Raw genomic sequence first — 22,504 nt, 5'->3', positions numbered from 1 at the left:
CCTAGATTTCCTGTCTTTCAAAGTAGGATGACACAAGCTTAAGCATCTATCATGTGCTCTTAAGCCTTGTTCCTCAGTCGTCACAGGCCGGCAGCACTGACACATCACTCAGAGACTTACTAGAAATGAAGATTCAGACCTCCCTGTCTTTCAGCAGCTTACAGTCTCATTCACCCACCAAGTTTTTAAGAGCCCCATTTATAACAAGAAAAACCCTGGAATTAGAGCAGGGAGCAAGACAGATCAGTTCTAGCACCCGGGGCGGGGCGGGTGGGGGTGGGCGCGCTTCTATAGCGTTACTGTCCCGGAGAACTTTCTGCAATAATGGAAAATATGCAGATTGAATGTGGCTAGTGTGACTGAGGACTGGACTTGTAAATTTTATTTGAATTTAAATACCAACGTAGCTAGTGAGTACCGTATTACTATGGTTCCAGTCTATGGGAGGGCAGAAGGACCAAGGACTGAGACTGATGTACTTGAAATGACAAGCACTGCAAATTAGTATTTTATGGACTAGCCCAGTGGTCAGCAAACTCATTCGTCAGCAGAGCCAAGTATCAACAGTACAACGAATGAAATTTCTTTTGAGAGCCAAATTTTTTAAACTTAAACTATATAGGTAGGTACATTGTTATTAACTTAATTAGGGTACTCCTAAGCTGGCCTTTGCTAAAAACGTCCTCAATCTGATTGAAGTACACTCAAGGGGCCAAAAAGCCACATGTGGCTCGCGAGCCGCGGTTTGCCAACCACTGGTCTAGACCTTTTCTGTAAAGGGCCAGATAGTAAACCTTTTGGGCTTACCATCTGTCTCAAGGACCTCAATTCTGCTGTTCAACGCAAACGCTGCCAGAGATTGTATGGAATGAATGGACATGACTGTGTTCCAAAAAAATGTTTACAAAAACAAGCCTGATGGCCACAGTTTGCAAACTCTTCGTGTAGATTAAAAGAGAGAAAAGACAGTTTAAAGACAAAACAAAGAAGTGTTGTGAGGGAAGTCCCCTTTGGACTCTTTCTGGGAAGATGATGATGACTTGGCTCGGTGGTGATATTTTTGGCTGAGGGGAAAACCAAGGCCTACTGGATTCTAGGAATAATGCAGTTGAGGTTTTTTCAGAGAAGCAAGGAAACCCACCTGAAGGCACACATAGGCAAGTAAGAAGGAATAAAGCTAGAGTACAGAACATCAAGCCAAGCCAAAGGGTGTTAAGTGCATTTTAAGTGTTTTCTTTTCTCCTCCTTAAACTCCCGTAACTTCAGGATCCAGAAGCACTGGCTCAATTAATGCTGTCCATACCACTAACCAATGATGGAAAATATGTACTATTAAACGATCAACCAGAGGACAATGATGGAAGTCCACGTGAAAATACAGGCGCAGAATCTGAAGCCTAACTCTTGCGCTTTTGGGGAAGAGCACCCGAGAAGGAGAGCTACCTCCTTAAGGGTTTTCAACTTCTCTGATACACAGGCCCACGAACTGATTTCAGAATGCTGACAATCGCTTGTGGAATGGACTCTCGATGCCTTGGTACTGAGACTTGGGAGGGAAACAGTAAGAAATGGTTGACAACATTTCTACCCATCTACAAATGTTATTTTAGGTGCTTTGTGGTAAGTCCTTTTCTTAGATTATTATTCAGCGCTCAGAATGAAAGTTATGAGAAAATGCATCGTTCGCTGTATTTGAATGTCATCTTTTTTCATTTTCCAGTATCCTTTTTTAAAAATGGCAAAAGCCTAGATTTATAATTAAACACTAAATATTTCCTATTAATATACTCTATTTTTGTATTTTACTTAATAAGCTTTAAGTGCCTGTCATTCTGAAAATTGTGTATTTATAATCAAGCTTCTCATAACTGGACCTAGTAAGCATTAACCTGTGCAGTTAGGTGACGAGCCCTGCTTTGAGGCTCGAGCACTGGCAGCAGTGCAGGCCCAGTTTCGGTCACTGTTCCAGGCATCATGCAATAAAAACGAGCAGATGAGTCCCACAAAAGATGTGCAGTTTTACAGAGGATCCTTAATGAACCAGCATTCAGAAGTTTACGATCCTTTAGATGTTACTGTTTTTAGTGGTGGATCACCATGAACAGCTCTGCCAGGTCCCGTTTCTTCTGAGCCAGACCCTCCTCAAGGAAGGGGCCAATTCATTTTAAAACTCACTTGAAGAACAGTTGGTTTAAAGTTCCTATTTCCACTCTGGCATCCCAGCCCACTCCACCATTCCCTCCTACCCATGAAATAAGTATAATGATCTTGAATTGGTACAGTGTGTTTAATTATAACCAAGTTCAACAGAATGTGGTCTTTGTAATAAATTAACCTAGCAGTAAATGCTAGCAAATAAAATCTATCATTCTGTTTCTTCTGCTTTTTGTGGTTATTTTCTAGAACATCCCTGGAAGAAAACTAAAAGTTGGTTCTATAGCTTTAACAGTTAATTTGCAAAAACTAGGGCAGAATGAAATCACAGCAGAGAGGATGACTATCAAAAAATACCTCTATTCAACCTGAGTAGAGTAATGGGATCTCAATGCCAAGTTTTTAACAGGTGTTACTTTTAAAATGGTGGGTTAATAAAACAATTTTTGCAACCCCAAGTTAAGTTAATGTTATATAGGATCCATCTGAGGAATCCACTTCTATAATGTGTACCATCAGAGACATAGTGAGCTGGTCCAAGTCAGTATGAAATTATACACTAATGCCTTACAACTTGTATATCATAATTATGTCAGGTCAGAAGTTCTCTAACAGGCTGCAAGAGCCACAGTCCTCTGAATTTCTTTTTCTTGCTTAGAACTGTTCGGGTGGGAGGGGAAGAATCTCAAGTCATGAACAATGCTGGAAACTAAAATCAAGCTTTAAAAAAAAAATTTTTTTTAAAGAATGAGTGGCTTAACGAAGCCACAAAGCATGCAAATCATAAGAAAAGCAAAGACTGAAATTCAGTACAGTAAGACTAATCACAAAAACACGAGAGAATGAAAACAAAAAATTAACTGAGCATATTAGCAAGCATGACCCACAAAAAAATTAGTATTCAGAATATACAATTGGGAAAGGACAGTTTCTTCAATAAATGATCTTGGGAAAACTGGACCACTATGTTATACCACACACAAAAATTAAGTCAAAATCAGTTAAGACAATATAAAATCTGAAGTCATAAAACTCCTAGAAGAAAAACAGGGTAAGCTCCTTGACATAGGTCTTGGTGGTGGTCTTTTAAAATCTGACACCAAAAGCAAAAATAAGAGGGACTGACAGATTTTGCACAGCAAAGAAAATCAACAAAATGAAAAGGCAACCTACTGAATGGGAGAAAATATTTGCAAATCTTATCTGATTAAGGCACTAATACCCAAAACATATAAAGAATTCATACAACTCAGCAGAACATTCTGGTTAAAAAATGGGCCACAGATACATGAAAAGATGCTCTACATTATTAATCATCAAAGAAATGCAAATCAAAACCACATTTCACAACTGTTAGCATAGCTATCATCCAGAAGGAAAAAAAAAAAAAAAGCATTGGTGAGAATGTAAATTGGTGTAGCCCCTATGGAAAACCATATAAAGTGCCTCAAAAAAATAAAAAATGGAACTACCAAAAAATCCAGCAATTCCACTTCTGGGTGTTCATCTGAAAAAAAAAAAGAATTCTAACTCGAAAACATCTGCACCCCCATGTTCACTGAAGCATTATTTACAATAGCCAAGTTATGGAAACAACCTAAGTGTCCACTGATGGATGAATGGATTGACAAACTGGTATACCTCTACAATAGAATAGTCTCCAGCCATTAAAAAAAATAAAAATAAATAAATGGAAGTCTTGCCATTTCCAACAACATGGATCTCGAGGGCATTATGCTAGGTGAAATAAATCAGAGAAAAATAAATACTGTATAATCTCTCATGTGGAATCTAAAATAAGTAAAAATAAAAGCTCATAGATACAGATTGGTTACAGTGGAAAGGGAGAGTAATAGGTGAACTGTTTCTGGTTTCATTTACATAAATTGAGTTTTTAAAATCTAATATAGAGAGATGCTTCATTAATGTTTAATGTTTTTCCCTCGTTTTAAGGATGAGAGCATTGCTATAGAATGTTTCCCTACACAGAGACCTTATATATGTGTTCTAGAATGTATAATCCTTGAAGATGATCCCAGAATTAAGACATCAGATTGATACTGATTGAAAAATAAATTTCATCTACTCTCCTGAGTATGTCTCCACTAATGGGAACTGGAGTTATCAAGTAAACGAGGTGGTGAAGAGCCAAACTATTAAAATAGAAGAAAAAGTTTATAAACTTGCCCATACAGACTTTATACACTACATGTAAGAACTTACTGTATAAATTTACTAAACTCCAACTTTGCCATCACCATCTCTCAGTTCACTGAGTAGTCCTATGACATCACTTAATCTCTACAGATTTGCCACTTATTCTGGATTTTGTTTTTAACTGAAAAATCTTTGGCAACCTGTTAAACTGTTCCTAACATCTAAAAACCTTTGTTTTTTGTTTGTTTTTTTACTGTAGCATTAAAACTTCCTTAAGAAATGGAATACTGTCAATCTAAAACTTTTTCAACTTTAGCTGGGAAAAAAGCTAAAATTATTAAAAGTGGTTAAAGTCTACCTTTTAACACTTAGCCAACCCAGCATAAAAGAGAAACATGATGATGTATGTGATGGTATTATCTCATCTTTCTCACAATCTTAAAAATTTAATACCTCAGAAAAGGAACATCAATCAGACTTCACCAAGGACAATTTTTGCTGCTATTTAAAAGGCTTGTGTCTCATCTCCAGCATAATATTTAAAAGGCACTCATTGCCCTGGCTGGGTGCTCAGATGGTTGGAACATGGTCCCATACGTCAAAAGGTTGCAGGTTCGATCCCCAGTCTTTGATTCTCGGTCAGGGCGAGTACAGGAGGCAACCAATTGATGTTTCTCTCTCACATCAATGTTTGTTTCTCTCTCTCCCTTCCTCTCTCCTTCTTTAAAAATCAATGAAAATATATCCTCAGGTGAGGATTAAAATAAAAGGCACTCAATTATTATTGTTTTAGTTCAACTCATGTTTGCAAATGGCATCTCAGTTATTTCTAACATTAAACACTGCAAACTAATGATCCCTTCCCAGGATTAGGATTTTAAGTTAATCATGTAGGTTCTTTTTATATGAAAATAGCAAGTAACAGAAAGATCAAGAAGGTACAAAGGCAAGAGAAAAACAAAAGTCTTCATTTGGGATGCACGGAGAGGAGCCAAAAATAATCATACTTCAAATTCCTTGCCTATGTGCTATGCAAGTATTTTTTTAAAGATAGAGTCCATATACTTCATTAGATTAAAGGGACTCTAAAAAGGTTAATGTTATATACTGTTTTAAGGTATTTAATTTTGAGGGGGGAAAAATATTTTCAATTTTGGCCTGGCTGGCATGGCTCAGTAGTTAAGCATCAACCTATGAACCAGGAGGTTGAGGGTCAATTCCCGGTAAGGACACGTGCCCTGGTTGCAGGCTTGATCCCGTGTGGGGCGTGCATGAGGTAGCTGATCAATGATTCTCTATCATCATTGATGTTTCTCTCTCCCCCCTCCCTTCCTCTCTGAAATCAATAAAAGTATATTTTAAAAAATCATACCTATTAAGATATTTAATTTTGAACATAGACATCCAGGGGAAGTAAACTTTTGAAATTATATTTATTGTTTTATTATACATATTGTATTCTATTAGAACTGAGGAAAAGGGAGGCCCCACTCAAGTAACAAACTTGCCATCTTTTACAAAATTTAATTAGAACTGACAGTGTTATGGTTAGCATTTAGTTCCTGAGATTTTGAACATTATTAAGTTTTCTGTGAATTTACAACAAATGCTCAGACTAATTTTAAATTACAGTATGTTTGAAAAAAATGAAAATAACATTAATATGTTAGCAAGGAAAACCATCATCCAAATGTGTATATTAACTTAGGTATGAAACTCAAGCCCTGTTAATCCAGCACTTTAATAACATTTAAATATACGTAATCTTTCAGAGATTTTATTTCAACTGTGTGCACTTACTATAATTTATCCAGGCTGTAGTGACATTATTTTGACAAAAGGCAAAATAATAACCTATCACTTTCTTCTCAACTGCCAGTACCCATACTGTCAGCATGTGAATTCTATTTAGGATCGATAAAATAACTGACATGTGTGGAGATAATGAACAAAGACACCTGATTCTCTTGTAATTACATTTTCTATCCCTTTTAAATTCTATCCCTTTTAAAGGAGATGATTTTAGGGAAGTTAGAGGGAAAAAAAACAGAAAAGCAATACTTTGCTATGAAATGGTGACAAATTTGGTAGAATCCAATGCAAGATCATTCATATAAACATTTACAACAATGAAAATATAAATTATTATTTATGCAGCATGCTTTAGGGCCATTTCTACAGTTAGAATGAATTACAAATATTAAATGCCTGTAGCCCATTCACTGTCCATAATTCGGTAAGTCATGTTTACACAATTAAAAAAAATATTTCCTACCTATTCGTTTCTTCTGACTTTTAACGTGAAAGCGTTTATCTTGGGCTGGGAAAATGACCCTGACTGTAACCATGAATACAGAGAGGGCATTGTACACCTTTTCCAAAAGCTGGAAATCAAACAACAATGTTAGAATCACTTACAGGATTTACCTGAAGAAATGCTTCATAGGCAAGTGCAATGGAAAATCAAATATCTCCCAAAATGACGTTAGTATTACATGTAAAGTTTTAAACTTCCTTGTTTTCATTGTAAATGTATGCGTTTTATAATAAAAGATTATAGGCCGTGATTAATAACCATTTAACTATTAACTGACAAAGCTTTACAAAAATAAATCTAGTAGCTTGCTGGGAGCTAAATTTACTCAAAATCTTGCTATACTTTTTAAAGCAGTAAATGATTTATTAGAAACTTTATTATCACAGTGGTAATTTTTTTAAAGCCTGCACAGTGCTTAATCTGATGTCTTAGATTATACTTGGTTTAAAGAAAAAGTCTGCCCAAGCCATCACCAAGATTTCAGTTCAACCTAATGAAGAAGAAACCTGAGTTTGGATGTAAAATAAGCAATCATTCATTTTTCTCAGGTATCATACATAGTGTCTGCAACCCAAAGTGAAGCTTCAAGCAGAACTCTATGGCTTTATCTGAATTTTTTTTCATCCTGTGTATGAAGTAAATCTTAAATTTAAAGCGGCTGTTAGAGGTTAAATGTTCTCAAAGCAATGTAAACTAGTACAAAATGTCTCATCAAGACATCAGTAGCTCTTGTGAATCCCATGAAATTAACAACAAAATCAGTTTATACTGTACATAAAGGGTACATAACACACTGTGCCTCGTCTCCAGTATCAAATCCATCTTCATACAGTCCTTTTAAAATATGGATATGTATGCTTCATAAATTTCAGGCTCAATTCCTTTTGTTTAAAATGTATTTACTAGCTGTACATAGCATATGCATTGAATTTCCAATGACTGGACAAATATGGGTCAAAGACAAATTCTAAGCATTCATGTAGATTACAAGAGATCTGAGGTGGCAGTTTAGGAATCTGGATTGGCCCTTTTATAACTCCACTTCCTAGGCACATCTGGCCTAAAGTCCAGGCAAAAATCCAACTTTAAAATCTCATTCTCAACCTTTGAAAAGTTGAGCCTTTGGAAGAAGAATGGACTCCTCTTTAGAGCACTGCCTTAAAGAGTCCCAACATATTTCCCAGAGATGTGGCCCAGGAAACACTTCGTTAGCTTACTAACATCCATGTCACTGGCAATAGTAATGACACATTCCGATGCTGTCACGGGCACCGCATACCATCAATATCATTTGACAACACGATCTGCAGGCACAGTGCTGTCAGACAGGTCTCCATTGCTTGTTTTAATCTCGTCTGGAAACGTAAGTGAAAATAACAATAGTCATATTTATGTTCATAAAAAATTAAGTAAATAAAAATTGAGAAGAGCTGTATTGCTAAATTTCAAATTAAGAAAATGTTGCATCTATCAAATATTTCTCTAATATCACGAATTATATCTAGATTGCCTTAATTTTTTTTAAAAAGGCTAAATATTGCAATTGTCATGTTTTGACTGCTTCTTAAAGAGTATAGATTTGTGAGAGACAAGAACAGCATCAGGGGGGTTCACAATGTATGTATGAACTGCTATTACAGTGTAGGCTGTTACACAAACATGGCTGCAAATTCATATATAATCCTATCCAGACTAGATAACTTTTCATTTATAGTTATAATTTACTTTTAAAATCAATTATTTATTATGATTGTGATAAAATAAATTCCTGGCTTTTTGTGTACAATGTCACATGCACATATTTCTTTCTTTTTTTTTTTTTTTTTTTGGCCTTGCCATCCCTTTTATTCAGGTTTGGGATACACCCATTGCCCTTAGGCATGCACATATTTCTTTAACAGTGAAAAACTATGTGACTAATGTATTCAGCAACTATGACTTTATCCCTGAGCAACGTTTAACTAAAACAGAACAATCTAGGCACATGAGTGATGTACATCAACCAGAAAGAACCCAGAGTTCCTTAAGTCCAAAGCAAAGTGTTCCACGGAGACTAAAAGGTTTATTTGTTTTGTGTTAATGCTTTAGGCCTTGGAGACAAGGTTCTGGCATCATGAAAAGCTGACTAAATTCTTCCAAATGGCTTTGTTAAACATTATCTTAGAACCGAAACATAACATATACATATTTTTATTTAATAAATACTATCTTCCAGGTAACAGCCTGAAATGATTTTTCAAACACACAATTATTTACTCAGTCTAGATTCCAAAACTGCCTGCTGCATATGCTCCTTACCAATAAGTAATATTAAACTTATGAGAATAAGATGGTTGGTATGAGTGGTCTATCCAATTCAATCACCTCTATTCAATGTGAAAAAAAAATTGTAAAATTTGACAAAATAAGATTAATAAAAACATCTTATTTGATTAAATATGTTTTGTTTTGATTTATGAAATACAAATAAAAAGTAAAAAAAGAGCAAAAATGAGAACTTTCAACTCAGTTACTTACTAAACCTAATTTTGAGCTTCCAAGTGAAAAGGAAAACCTAAATTACTTAATTTCCATGAAAGAAAAAGGAAACATCCATTCCTCAGGGAAGATAACTGTTCCTAAATTTCAAATCTGAGAGAAATGTATCATGGTGGTTGGCGGGGGGGACGGAGAGGAGGGGACAGTGTCCTTAAGTATGAAACACTGAGCAATGTTCTTAAACAATAAAACATACAGACTGAGAAAACAACTCATGGATATGAACAACAAGGGGTTGAGGGGGGTGAAGGAACGTATGGGGGGATAAATGGTAATGAAAGATTTGACTTGGGGTGGTCAACACACAAGACAGTGTACAAATCATGTGTTGTGGAATTGTACATGAAACCTCTAGTGTATGTTAACCAGTATCACCCCAATAAGTTCAATAAAAAGGAAAAAAGCATTAAAATATATAAATACTTTCCCACTGTCCTACATAGAACACAATGGACAGAATCCTTTCCTACATGACTCGACCTCATTGGTATGACTATCGGTTATTATGGCTGTGTTACACTCTGACTCTCCAAGGCTGGCTATAGAGTGCAGGAAGCTGTGCCTATGTCACTAAATGGCCCCTGCCACTATAACTTCCTGATCACCCATCTCCTTCGATGTCTAGTTATCAGCAACTCTGACTCTAGCAACGTTTAACGTTTCGCCTCCAAATTGTTCCTTCTCACTGATATAGGGAAGGGGTGAAAGATAAACAATAAGCTTGTTAATTTTATTTAAATTAAGAGATGAATGAAACTGAATATTGAGTTACTCCAGAATGAAATGCATTACTATGTCACTTTCTTTTCACTTTCACAAATGACCCATGTAGGTTTATTTTTAAAAAAGAAATTTCTAGTCTGAGTTATTTTTCAAAAGGTAAAAGGAGCTGGAAGTCTGACCAGATAAAATGGGGGATTAGTGTCTACTATTAAGGAAAGATTTATTGGTTTTTCCAAATTTAAGTCACTCACTGACCTTCCTTCTCTTTCTTTTCTTGGTTTTCTTCAGCCGCAGTCTTGTCAGCTCTGAAGAAAATTCTTGCACTGCTCAGTGAGAAATAGAGCAACTCAAATTCCTAAGTAAATAAAAAAAACTTTGAAATGAAAGCTGAAAATGCTTATTATAAGCAAAATATCCAAATATTTAATGTCTCTTTTTTACTATTTCTAAAAAGCTCCAGTAGAAGTCATAAACAAGACACTGAACTAAATAACCCAACCACTTTTAAGATCTGAGTCAAATGGCTTCCAAATACCATTCATTTTAAAATATATTCTAATTACCTCTATTCATCTCACTTATTAAAATGGAGGTTTTCATATGATTTATGTTTTTTTCGGGTATCAAAAGGTCAAAGCAGATTTAACTATTACTCTTGTCTAACCTGTAGATAGACATCCAGTCGCTTCTGGGTAAGGTTCATGGTTTGTAGTAGTTTTTCATCTTGACTAGCTGACTGCACATTCTGTTGTTTAGCAACTGCTCTTATCTCCTTCAGGTACTTCTCTCTAACAGACTGGAACCAGTGAAGTGAGTCAAATTCCCGGTATTGATCCAAAAGCTTTAGAATGTAAGCCACACCTGCAGCCATTAGCAAATCCAAAGCAAAATATAATGAGTATAGAAGTTGTGTTCTACTCTACCAATAACTACTGCTAACATTAAGCTAACCATTTTGAATTCTCTTTTAAACTGCATTTTATAGCGTAAGTGAATAATTCTAGAAATGCGGCTTAATTCCTCCTAAAAAAAATGTGCAAGTATAAAAAATGAAAAGCAGGTCAAGCAAGAAGAAAAAAGAAATGAGATGGCCACGAAAATCACCTGGAGACAACATATGGCTGTAAGGATGGGAAAGTTCCACTGCTAACTAGACAATGAAGGAAGCTACTGGGAAACCAGGAAAACTAAACACAAGATGCTAGAACGGTAAATAAAGCCTGTTAGACCAACTACACTAAGTGGTTAGCAATACTAAGGGAGCATGAATGATAGTTACAAATTATAAAAACAAGTATCAAGCAGAGGCCCAGCTAAAAAAATAAACCGTAAATACTGCTCGTGAAAAACAAATCTACAAAGAAAACACAGATCTATTCTCTAGCAAATCTCTCTAAAAATCCATCATAGGAGAACATAAAACATCGGGAAAACAATTCCATTAAACTTACCCATGGCAAAACCATCATCAGTAAAAGCAGCTCCAATTTTATTTTTTTTATTCAATTTTTCCTTGCAACTAATGGAATGCTCTACAAAGTTGAGGGTCTAAAAAGATATGACAACATATTAGAAAAACAACTGTGCTAAAATATCTTCAGAACTTAGTTACCAAAACAGAGATTTCAAAAAGTATAAATAGGGTCTCTTCTAGGTTCCTGTCCTTTTGATTTGAAACATTTGCCTCTTGGAGAGGTTACAATCTGTGCAAGTATTTCAGTAGCTCTTTTTTCTAAGTTTTTTAACCAAGAGCCCTCCCCCTCAATCACTGCTTTCACAAGCACAGTGCCTTTAGAGTCACCATAAAATATCATGCAGATTTTATACATGAGGACTATGAGGCTCGAGAGGTTCGATAACTGGCTGTACTCTAAGTGAAAGTTGGGTTCAGAAAACTAGGCCTGCCTTCCTTCAAAGCGTAAGCCCTCACAAACATGACAGTTCTTACTTCTGCCCACCCAACGCATTCCAAAATACCATTATCATATTCTTGGATAAAAAGGATTAGTAGTCATTTGGGTAAAGAATGCCCCAAAAGAGCGCTTCCCTAAAATTCAGCTCTAAATCCTCTCTAATCTTATCATTTATTCAACAAAGATTTGCTTATGCTTACTATATTAAGTAATTACAATTACAAAATGAACACCATCAAAAAGTTCACGCTCTAGCAGCGCTCTCAGCAATGGCAGACATTGTATATATGTAAGAATATACAGTAAGCCCCCTAGCTCACAGAACCAATGAGCACTTGAAATGTAGCTAGTAAAACTAAGGAACTGGATTTTTTATTTGATGAAATTTTAATTAATTTAATTAGTTTAAGTAGCCACTTATGTCTACCTACATATAGTAGCACAGCTCTAAAAGGATAAAGAGAGACCTGTTTAAAATTATGATACAGTGTGATAAGTACTATAATAGCTTAGGCTGGAAACAAAGAATCAAGTTTCACTTTTATTGCTTATAAAACTTACTCGGCAAAAAAAAACACAAAAAAAAAAACTTGGCAATTAACTACATATTTGTGAAACCTTTATCAACTGTTATTTTAGCGATCTCATTTATGTTTGTCCTTTTCTGGAATGGATCATAAACTCAAGCATAGGAAGTGCCCTATACTTCTCTGCAGTGCTCTTAATCCACCTGGTTTTCTCCATCACTAACTAAATTCTGACAGCTGCCCTGAAAACTCCACTCTTCCCCACACTCACAATGATTCCCCATTACTGTTTACTACGGCTTGAGTATACTGCCTTCAAATTTTAAAAAAATAATGGTTTGAACTCATCCTAAGGTAATTTACACTGTTATCAAAGTATAACTAAGACAGGCTCCTCCAGTTTGACACTAACTTAAGTTGGAAAGATAACACTGATCAGGTAAATATGGACATTTTTGCTATATGATTATTGTGACAGAACATTAATAATAAATGTATTAAAAAAAAACAGAAAATTCATGAAGAAAAAAGCTGTCAATAGACCATCAGCTACTTTCAATGGCTATAACATGCAAGAAGATATGTGTAATTCAGGCAGCAATATAAAAGTCATTACTCTTAAAGTTAATCAAAAGCTACTAGTATATCTGCTTAGTGATATTTAGATTTCAGATCTATCCATTTTAAAAGCAGCTTTATATAGAAACCTTTAGGGAAAAATAACTCTTACCACTAATATATACTTCTCTAATTTAACTCCATTTTCCCCACTGTAACAATTCCTTTTATAATGCAATTTTGGGTAACTTGAGCTATTTTAGATGGAAACTATAGAATTAAAGCAGAACACACTATATACCAGAGGTCACCAACCGGTGATCCACAGACCACTGGTGGTCCAAGAGGTTCAAAAGGTTGGCGACTGCTGCTATGTACTATAATAAGGAAGCACTAAAAATTTAGTCTAGATGTTAGTATTTACTACTGAATAGCGAAAAGTCGTCCTCTAACATGATGCTTTTAAGAGATGTGGTAGAGCCCAGCCGGTTTGGCTCAGCAGTTGAACGGGACCCATGAACCAGGAGGTCCTGGTTCGATTCCCAGTCAGGGCACATGCCCCAGTTGCAGGCTCGAACCCCAGTAGGGGACATGCAAGAAACAGCTGATGAATGATTCTCATCATTGATGTTTCTGTCCCTCTCTCCCTCTCCCTTCCTCTAAAATCAATTTAAAATTTTTTTTAAAGAGATGTGTTAGAAATAACTTCATGCTGTAAACATGATGTGATTAAAGTTAGTCTACATTAATCACTTAAAATGCTTATGTGATATAATTCAGCCCCAAAATGATATATATGTAATGGTATACACTCAAGTAATTTAAATCACACTAGGTTTCTCCAGCAGTTACCTATATATATAAAAGCCTAAGCGACCAGTAGCCATGATGCGCACTGACCACCAGGGGGCAGACACTCAACGCATAAGCTGCTGAGCTGCGGTGACTTGGCAGCTGCGGTTCTCGGGTGACACACCCGGAAACAGAGAGGAGGGAGCCCGATTCCAGAGTGCATCACCCGAGAACCGCCCTCTCGTAATCTGGGACCCCTCAGGGGATGCTGGAGAGCTGGTTTTGGCCCAACTCCCATAGGCCAGGCTGAAGGACCCCACTGATGCACGAATCCATGCACCAGGCCTCTAGTTAACAAATAAGAATCTATCTTAACTATAAATAAATCTCATTCTGCATAGCTAGTAAGTAAAAATTCTAGGCCACATTCACTGAAATCACATTTAGTTTTATCTACAACTAGAAATAGTAATACAGGCTGTGTGCATTCTCTGCTGCAAAGACATTAGATCTACTTATTAATACTTTTAAAAATTCATTTTAATTACTCACCAGGGGGGGAACAATGATATAAAAATTTCGGAGATGTATATTCTTTGGCCTTCGAAATTCTGGTGCAAAAACATCTACAAGCATTTTGAAATACTCTGTGCCTTCAGCAGAATTTCTTGTGTGATCACTGAGGACTGAATCCAAATGCCTAAAATGCAAAAAATTATTTACTTGGTTCCTTTCTCAAAAAAAGGTGTGACTATTTAAATCCATCTCTCATCACCTTAAATAAGAGCATGCAAAAATACAAACCTTCTAAGACATTTCTAATAAATTTTCTTAAGAGTTCAGAATGAATTCATTTTCTCATTGACAGAAGCTGATCAGTATTATTTAATTAAACTTAGTCCCTAAAATAGAATATGTAGGGCATCTTGCACTTAAAATATATTGAGTTTTGTATTTCTTCTTCCGTCAAGGAGCCCTGTAGAACTCCATTTCATTTCAATAGAATGCTCTTCATCTTAAATCCTTTCACTAATGCTTCTTCTCTACAATTCCTTACCTCAACTGAAATCTTGTTCTTTTTCAAGAACTTAGAATCCCATTCAACCTTCAGAAACATCAGCTGCTTTTTCTCCTGCATCCCTCATGTATAGCTACTACTACTTTCAAATTATCCCCCAGCACTAGAAGGTAGAAATGTCCTGAGACTCACATAATTCAACTATATCCAACTACCTAATTCCTTCCTCCTATAAGCAGGTATCTTTACTAACCTTTTAACCACTACCCTACATTAATTTATCTTGGACTCTGAAATCTACTCCAGTTCCCCTAATGATTCTGGAAGATTCACTCTCCATTCAGATCATCAATTCATCATTATAACCCCATAGTACTTAACTTCACCTGCCATGAACTTTCCTTCACTTAATGTTAGTCATCCATTCCTTTGCACAGATCTGGAGATCTTAAAAGACAATATCCCATTGTGCCCTCAATGAACTGCTTCAAAATATTTTTTAAAGGTCATCAATTTTGAAAAGAATAACATCACTTAATAAGAGGTAAAATGGTCTGATTTTCTTCTTTGATATACAAGCCACAAACTCTTCTAATCACTTTAGGGCAGTGGTCGGCAAACTCATTAGTCAACAGAGCCAAATATCAACAGTACAACGATTGAAATTTCTTTTGAGAGCCAAATTTTTTAAACTTAAACTTCTTCTAACGCCACTTCTTCAAAATAGACTCGCCCAGGCCGTGGTATTTTGTGGAAGAGCCACACTCAAGGGGCCAAAGAGCCACATGTGGCTCGTGAGCCGCTGTTTGCCGACCACTGTTTTAGGGCATGTAATTTCAAATAGCTTATTTGCTCTTGGCTTCTTTAATTTGGCAGTGAAGTAAGCTATCTAGCAGGATATTTCAGAGCAAATCTTCTGTATGTGTTGGGACCTTATTCTCATAAAAATGCACACATGAATTTTCCAGCATATTTTCTATTTTTACTTTAAAAAAAGTTAAGCCTATCAAAAAGTTAAAATACAGTATAATGGGCACCTGTATACCTTTCACTAGTTCACCATTTAACATTCTGTCAACATTTGTTTTCTTTTATCATGAAACTAGAGGCCCAGTGCACGAAATTCGTGCACGGGGGTGTGTGTCCCTCAGCCCAGCCTGCACCCTCTCCAATCTGGACCCCTCGAGGGATGTCCGACTGCCCGTTTAGGCCCGATCCCGGTAGGATCGGGCCTAAACGGGCAGTCGGACATCCCTCTCTCAATCCAGGACTGCTGGCTCCCAACTGCTCGCCTGCCTGCCTTCCTGATTGCCCCTAACCGCTTCTGCCTGCCAGCCTGATCACCCCCTAACCACTCCCCTGCCAGCCTGATTGATGCCTAACTGCTCCCCTGCCAGCCTGTTTGCCCCTAACTGCCCTCCCCTGCAGGCCTGGTTCCCCCCCTCAAACTGCTCTCCCCTGCAGGCCTGGGTCCCCCCTAACTGCCCTCCCCTGCTGGCCATCTTGTGGCGGCCATCTTGAGTCCACATGGGGGCAGCCATCTTGTGTGTTGGAGTGATGGTCAATTTGCATATTACTCTTTTATTATATAGGATATTTAGACGTTGCAGACCTCATGTCACTTAGCCTATAAACACTTGCATATGAATCTATTAAGAAATAAGACATTTCCCTACAAAGCCATATTATTATACCCCCCAAAAAAATAAATATATAATACATGTTCAAATTTCCCCAATTATTCCTCAAATGTCCTTCCTTTATCACTATTTTTTTCCTTATCTAAGATAATGATTAAAGATCATCCACTGCATTTGGTCATCAGGTCTCTTTAGTCTCCTGACCTAGAATAGTCTTCTTGTCTTTTTTGTCTTTCATGACATGTGATATTTTTTAAGAGTCAAGGCTAGGTGTTTGGTAGAATGCCCAACATTCTGGATGTCTCCAATGGTTTCCTCATAATACATTCAGAATAAGCATTTTTGGCAAGAATACAACATAGGTACTTGCTACAAGTATTACATTTGCAGCAAGATGCCACATAATGTAGTATGTCCTGTTATTGGTGATGCTAAGTTTGATCATCACTTGATGAAGGTGAAATATAGCAATATCTCCACTGTAAAGATACTTTTCCTCTTTGTTATTAATAAGCAATTTATGGGATAATTTTGATGAAACAGTCTATTCTCCAAAAATACTTTAGAATTCACTGATGATTTTTGTCTGCTTTCAAGTATTATAGTAGTGATGGCAAAACAGTGATTTTTCCCCCTAAATTTCCTCATCCCTTCTTTATTAGTTAGCATTCTTCTGTAAAAAGGAACTTTCCCTCTGCTCCTCCAACTTTTATCATCACTATGACTCATGGTTTCTATTTTTTATTCAATGTAATAATGTATTTTATTCAATATATTACAATAGATTTCTATCATTATTCTTTCTGAAATTCAAATTGTCTCCACCTTGCCTTTTCATGCCTGACTCAATAAACTGTTATAATCCTATATAATAAAAAGCTAATAAGCAAATCGACCGAATAGCCAATCCATGGTTCTCTCTAATCATTTGTTTTTCTCTCCCTTCCTTTCTGAAATCAAAAAAAGGGTATATACTGTATATCCTATATAATAAAAGGCTAATATGCAAATTGACCAAACGGCAGAACTATCGGTCACTAAGACGTGCACTGACCACCAGGGGGCAGACGCTCAATGCAGGAGCTGCCCCCTGGTGATCAGTGCACTCCCACAGGGGGAGCACCACTCAGCCAGAAGCCGGGCTCATGGCTGGCAAGTGCAGCGGCAGTGGCAGGAGCCTCTCCCACCTCCGCAGCAGCACTAAGGGATGTTTGACTGCCGGCTCCATGGGGAGAGGGCCTAAGCCATCAGTTGGACATTCCCCGAGGGCTTCCGGACTGCGCGAGGGCACAGGCTGGGCTGAGGGACGCCCCCATCAGTGCACAAATCTCATGCACCGGGCCTCTAGTTATTAATAACAAAGCTTAGTTTTCTAAAGTATTTCTCAGTTCTGCATTCCCATCTCTCAAGTTTTAAATTATGTTCCAAAATCACTACTGACTCAAATCTATAGATCTGCAAAGTCCAATAAGACAGCCATTAGCTATTTATTTACTTTTTAATATATTTTTATTGTGTTCAGAGAGGAAGGGAGAGGGAGAGAGAGAAACACCGATGGTGAGAAAGTATCACTGATCAACTGCCTCCTGCATGCCACCACTGGGGATGGAGCCTACAACCGGGCTTCTGCCCTGATGTGAACTGCTGGTTCATGGGTCGAAGCTCAACCACTGAGCCACACCAACGCCAGCAGGGCCCATTAGCTACTTAAATGTAAGTGAAATAAAATTTAAAATTCAGTTCCCTAGTCCCATTAGCCCTACTTCAAGTGTTCAAAAGTCCTAAGTGTTTGCAGCTACCATACTGGACAGTGCCAATCTAGGTTACATGAAATGAAGGACTGGTATTCTAGAACAGTGTTAGCAAATAAAAATATAAAAAGGTAAAAAGAAACAGGTGAAATTAATTTTATTAACCAGCTATTTGGCATTTATTTCATACTTACTTTACACTTTGGCACATTTCCATTTGGACTAGCTACATTTCAGGTGTTCAACAGTTGGGTGTAGCTAGTGGCTACTATATTAAATAGTATGTTCTAGAACAGCGGTAGCCAACCAGTGGTCCGTGGACCACTGGTGGTCTGTGAGATCCGAAAGGTTGGCGACCACTGGTTTAAGGAAACCTTTGGAGCAGTGGTCGCCAACCAGTGGTCCGCAGACCACCGGTGGTCTGTGAGGTCTGAAAGGTTGGTGACTGCTGTTCTAGAAGATCCCTTTTTATTGAAGTTGGAAAGGTCTCAGAATATCGCAGTCTTAAAAACAAACATTATATAAACTGAGACCATAACTTATATAATAAAAACAGTAACATGTTTATATATTAACCTCGTCTTTCTTAAGTTTTATATAAACATATACTTTATAAATCTCCAAATATAGATTATTCCAAAATGAGATTACCTTGCTGCTTTTATTGTTTCTTCTGCAAGACCTTCTTCTTTTACTAATTCTTCAAAATTTATAATATCTTCAAGATCAGGCACAAATCTACATAAGAATTTAGGAAAGACTTTATGAAGGCAAGATAAATAGGTACAATTGAAACATATAATAGTACTGTGGAAATCTAAATTTTTCAACTACAGCCCTAGCCGGTTTGGCTCAGTGAATAGTGTCGGCCGGCGAACTGAAAGGTCCCAGATTCAATTCTGGTCAAGAGCACATGCCCAGGTTGTGGGCTCAATCCCCAGTGGGGACTTGCAGGAGGCAGCCAATCCATGATTCTCTTTCATCATGGATGTTTCCATCTCTCTCTCCCTCTTCCTTCCTCTCTGAAATCAATAAAAATATATTTTTTTAAAAAATGTTTTTTTCAACTACATATATGAAAAGAACTTTGCATTTCAGTTATATTACTAATATCACCACTTCAGTTCCAAAGTTGAATTTATATATGAACTAGAAACCTGGTGCACGAATTTGTGCACCAGTGGGGTCCCTCTGCCTGGCCTGTGGAATCGGGCCGAAACCAGCTTTCCATGATCCTCTGAGGGGTCCCAGATTGCGAGAGGGTGCAGGCCAGGCCAAGGGACCCCACCAGTTGCACGATCGAGGCCAGGGAGAGACGCGGAAGGTTGGCCAGCTGGAAGGGACAATGGGAGGGCTCCAGGCATGTCTGGTCCATCTCGCTCAGTCCCGATTGGCCAGACCCCAGCAGCAAGCTAACCTACTGGTCGGAGGATCTGCCCCCTGATGGTCAGTGCACATCACAGCAACTGGTTGACCCGTTGACTTTCTGCCTGCTAGTGGTCAGTGCACATCACAGCAAGCAGTTGAGCAGCCTTAGCATATCATTAGCATATTATGCTTTGACTGGTTGACCAGCCAACTGAATGACCAGGCACTTAGCATATTAGGCTTTTATTATATAGGATCATCAAATCTTAATCCTTAAAAATCATATAATCTTTAGAGCCATTCATAAACTGTACTGATAAAATAAATTAACTATAAAAAATAAGTTAACTATAACTTTAAGAGAAATAAAGGTTTTCAAAAGTCTGCTGTAATCTTAAAATTTAAGAAGAAAAATATTGTAACTAGTAGAATAGTTTTCTTCCATTTTTTATATCAAATTACATCAACAAGAAAAAAACTTGTACAATTTTAGAATAGATTTAAGTAACATAAACATTTTAAATGGAATAAACAAGGCAAAAGTGATATTTTATCCATACCTAATGGCATTGCTGCTACAATGAAGGCCACCAGATCTTATCATTCGTACATAGCCCATAGCATTACCTTAAAAATTGCACACACAAAAAATCAGATATTTATACAAATAACTCTGAACTCTAGCAATCAGGAATATAGTTATATGTAGTAGTCAATTACAAGGTGTCCACTCCTTAGTACCAAAAGATTCAGCTGTGTTTTATTTCAGTCCTTGCTCCATAAAAATGAAACTTACATATTTGTACACTTAAAATATAAATATACATACTTATATACGTCTATATTAAATCCTTTAAAAATAAATGTAACTCATGGGATAAACTAAATGCTGACTACATTAAAAAAGTTTTTACTATAATTTCTTCACTCTCATATTGAGTCAGTCTATCAATTATTTCTGCACCAACAGTCTAATCATGCTTGAAAAACTTTTGATAAGAAAATTACTCTAGTAAAAGAAAGCAAAGCTCACTCACATATTAAGTTATTTGTATGAAATATTTAATTTATGAGACAGATTCTTGGGATTCGTACTTTATTTCCCAACACTGTGATTATACTTACCAATTTGGCTGATGAGTTGCCTGAACTGATCAAGGTAGCTTTGCCCTTCTGGGGTTATTCCAAGTTTTCTGATGCCTCGATTGAATTTTTCTGCTCTTTCAAATGGATACTAGAGAGATCATTTAAAGACTACCTTTAGTAATAAAGACCCCTAAAGTATAAAATGCCTACCAAATCAACCATGCCAAATACCACTTTCCTCTCTAATTTTGTATTTCCATTGTGCTTAACAAATCACTCAAGTCTAATAAGAAAATTTATAGCACAAAAACTACCAATGTTCAAAGTCAGTATAAAATTTTTTTTACGTAAGCTAAGGGTAATAATTATTAATGTCATCAAACTTAAGTTTCTCACCACCATTATTAGTCTCCCAACACCTATTCTATCAGATAAATAAATGGAAACCAACTCCTTCCTAGAAACATTTGTTCAGAGATGTGTGACTGCATTTCTGTGGGCTGAATAGGTATTAGGGACTTATAAAAACACCCTCTTCCCAAATAACACACATTGGGCCAAGCTAAAATTTCTGGTAGCTATCACCAATAGGAAATTATTTTTCAAGTCTTAGGTGATTAGAAGATATAGGAAATAACTCATTTTTATTAATAACAAATGAAAACAATTCTTACACAATAGCATGGTTATTTGTCTGAATACTAGTAATTTCTATTCCAATAAAAATGAAAGTTAATATAATTATCTGGTAACTATAATCTATAATTTTATCATTTTACAAGAAAGCAGTATTTTTCTGCTCTGACATTGAAGAGAACTACCAACTAGTATATAAGACAGTTGGAACTAAGTGATGCTTAAGAAGGGTAATTAAAATAGTTCTAGATGTGGCAAATCAAATGTATGACTCAACTAAGGCTACTGGTTCTCTATCCAAGTGGCTATGTGCCTCTGTACTGTTACCACTTATAATTCTTTACCTCACTGAGAAAACTCAGCCTGGAGGATGTAGAGAAAACAGCATTCTTATAAATTACTAGAGGCCTGGTACACGAAATTCGTGCAGGGGTAGGGTCCCTAGGCCTGGCCAGTGATCAGGGCCAATCGGGGCCTTCCGGCTGCCGGCTGGGGCCTCCCTTCCCTGGCTGCCAGCTGCCAGATGCCGGCTGCCGCCCCCTGGTGGTCAGAGCACGTCACAGCGAGCAATAGAACTCCCGGTCTCCCGGTTGAATTCCCGTGGGGACTTCACATATTGGCCTTTTATAGCTATAGATAGGTTGGGATGTCAATTGGTACAGTATGTATCCAAATATTAAATACACACATTCTTTGCCCTAAAAATTTCTCTTCAAGGAGTATGTCTTTCAGAAATAGTCTCTGAACACACAGATAAGGATGCTACCTGTTTGTAACACTGAAAAATGATAAAAACAAAACAAAACAAAACAAAAAAAACTAAATATTCATCAGTGGGAGAAAGTTAAATAAGTTTCGGTATACTTCTTTACTATCAACTCTTAAAAAGAACGAGGTGGATTTATGTGTACTGACATGTAATAAGCACACTGTAAAACAGTATGTAGAGTATTTCTCGCACACTGTAAAACAGTATGTATAGTATTTCTCCATTTTTGTTAACCATTTGCTATACACACACAGTTGAACTGAACTGCCTTAAAAAGATTATGTAAAATACCTTATGATCATTTTGGTCCTTGATTTCCCTGAAAAATCGAATGTCTTTAATCAATCTGGATTTGATATGTTCATCATACATAAACTGGCTAAATATATAGAACTTCTTTTTCAAAAACTGGTACGTGAAATTAACCTATAAAATTGGAAAAATTAATATAAAAATTAATTTTAAATCAATATTACTGAATAACTATTTATATCATAAAATCTAATATTTATAAAGTCTAATTTACATTGGACCTGAGATATTTAAATAAAAATTTT

The 22,504-nt window shown here is 36.7% G+C and overlaps 2 protein-coding genes across 6 annotated transcripts in view; one reads left to right on the top strand and one right to left on the bottom strand.

Annotated features, from left to right (window-relative positions):
- The window catches only part of APPL2 (adaptor protein, phosphotyrosine interacting with PH domain and leucine zipper 2), a 41,854-nt gene extending 39,474 nt beyond the window's left edge, over nt 1-2,380 (top strand). The window contains exon 21 of one of the 2 annotated variants that reach the window (XM_080659598.1): nt 1,267-2,380. In XM_080659598.1, coding sequence (XP_080515724.1) covers nt 1,267-1,401 — 135 coding nt within the window. In that variant the 3' untranslated portion in view covers nt 1,402-2,380. The remainder of the gene's footprint in view (nt 1-1,266) is intronic. The other variant, XM_080659599.1, reaches the window with a different exon arrangement.
- Nucleotides 2,381-5,725: 3,345 nt separating this feature from the next.
- WASHC4 (WASH complex subunit 4) overlaps nt 5,726-22,504 on the bottom strand; it is a 60,060-nt gene continuing 43,281 nt past the window's right edge. For all 4 annotated transcript variants that reach the window (XM_080662900.1, XM_080662901.1, XM_080662903.1 and 1 more), the window contains 9 exons: nt 22,239-22,373; nt 20,582-20,690; nt 20,017-20,083; nt 18,740-18,826; nt 14,232-14,379; nt 11,341-11,437; nt 10,554-10,750; nt 10,145-10,244; nt 5,726-7,983 (listed from right to left, as the gene is read on the bottom strand). In XM_080662900.1, the coding sequence (XP_080519026.1) occupies nt 7,916-7,983; nt 10,145-10,244; nt 10,554-10,750; nt 11,341-11,437; nt 14,232-14,379; nt 18,740-18,826; nt 20,017-20,083; nt 20,582-20,690; nt 22,239-22,373 (1,008 nt within the window). In that variant the 3' untranslated portion in view covers nt 5,726-7,915. The remainder of the gene's footprint in view (nt 7,984-10,144; nt 10,245-10,553; nt 10,751-11,340; nt 11,438-14,231; nt 14,380-18,739; nt 18,827-20,016; nt 20,084-20,581; nt 20,691-22,238; nt 22,374-22,504) is intronic.

The sequence above is a fragment of the Plecotus auritus genome (assembly GCF_963455305.1).
Source record: "Plecotus auritus genome assembly, chromosome: 3".
Classification (NCBI taxonomy): domain Eukaryota; kingdom Metazoa; phylum Chordata; class Mammalia; order Chiroptera; family Vespertilionidae; genus Plecotus; species Plecotus auritus.
The sequence above is the reverse complement of the archived record's forward strand: the minus strand, read 5'-3'. Positions and strand labels throughout refer to the sequence as shown.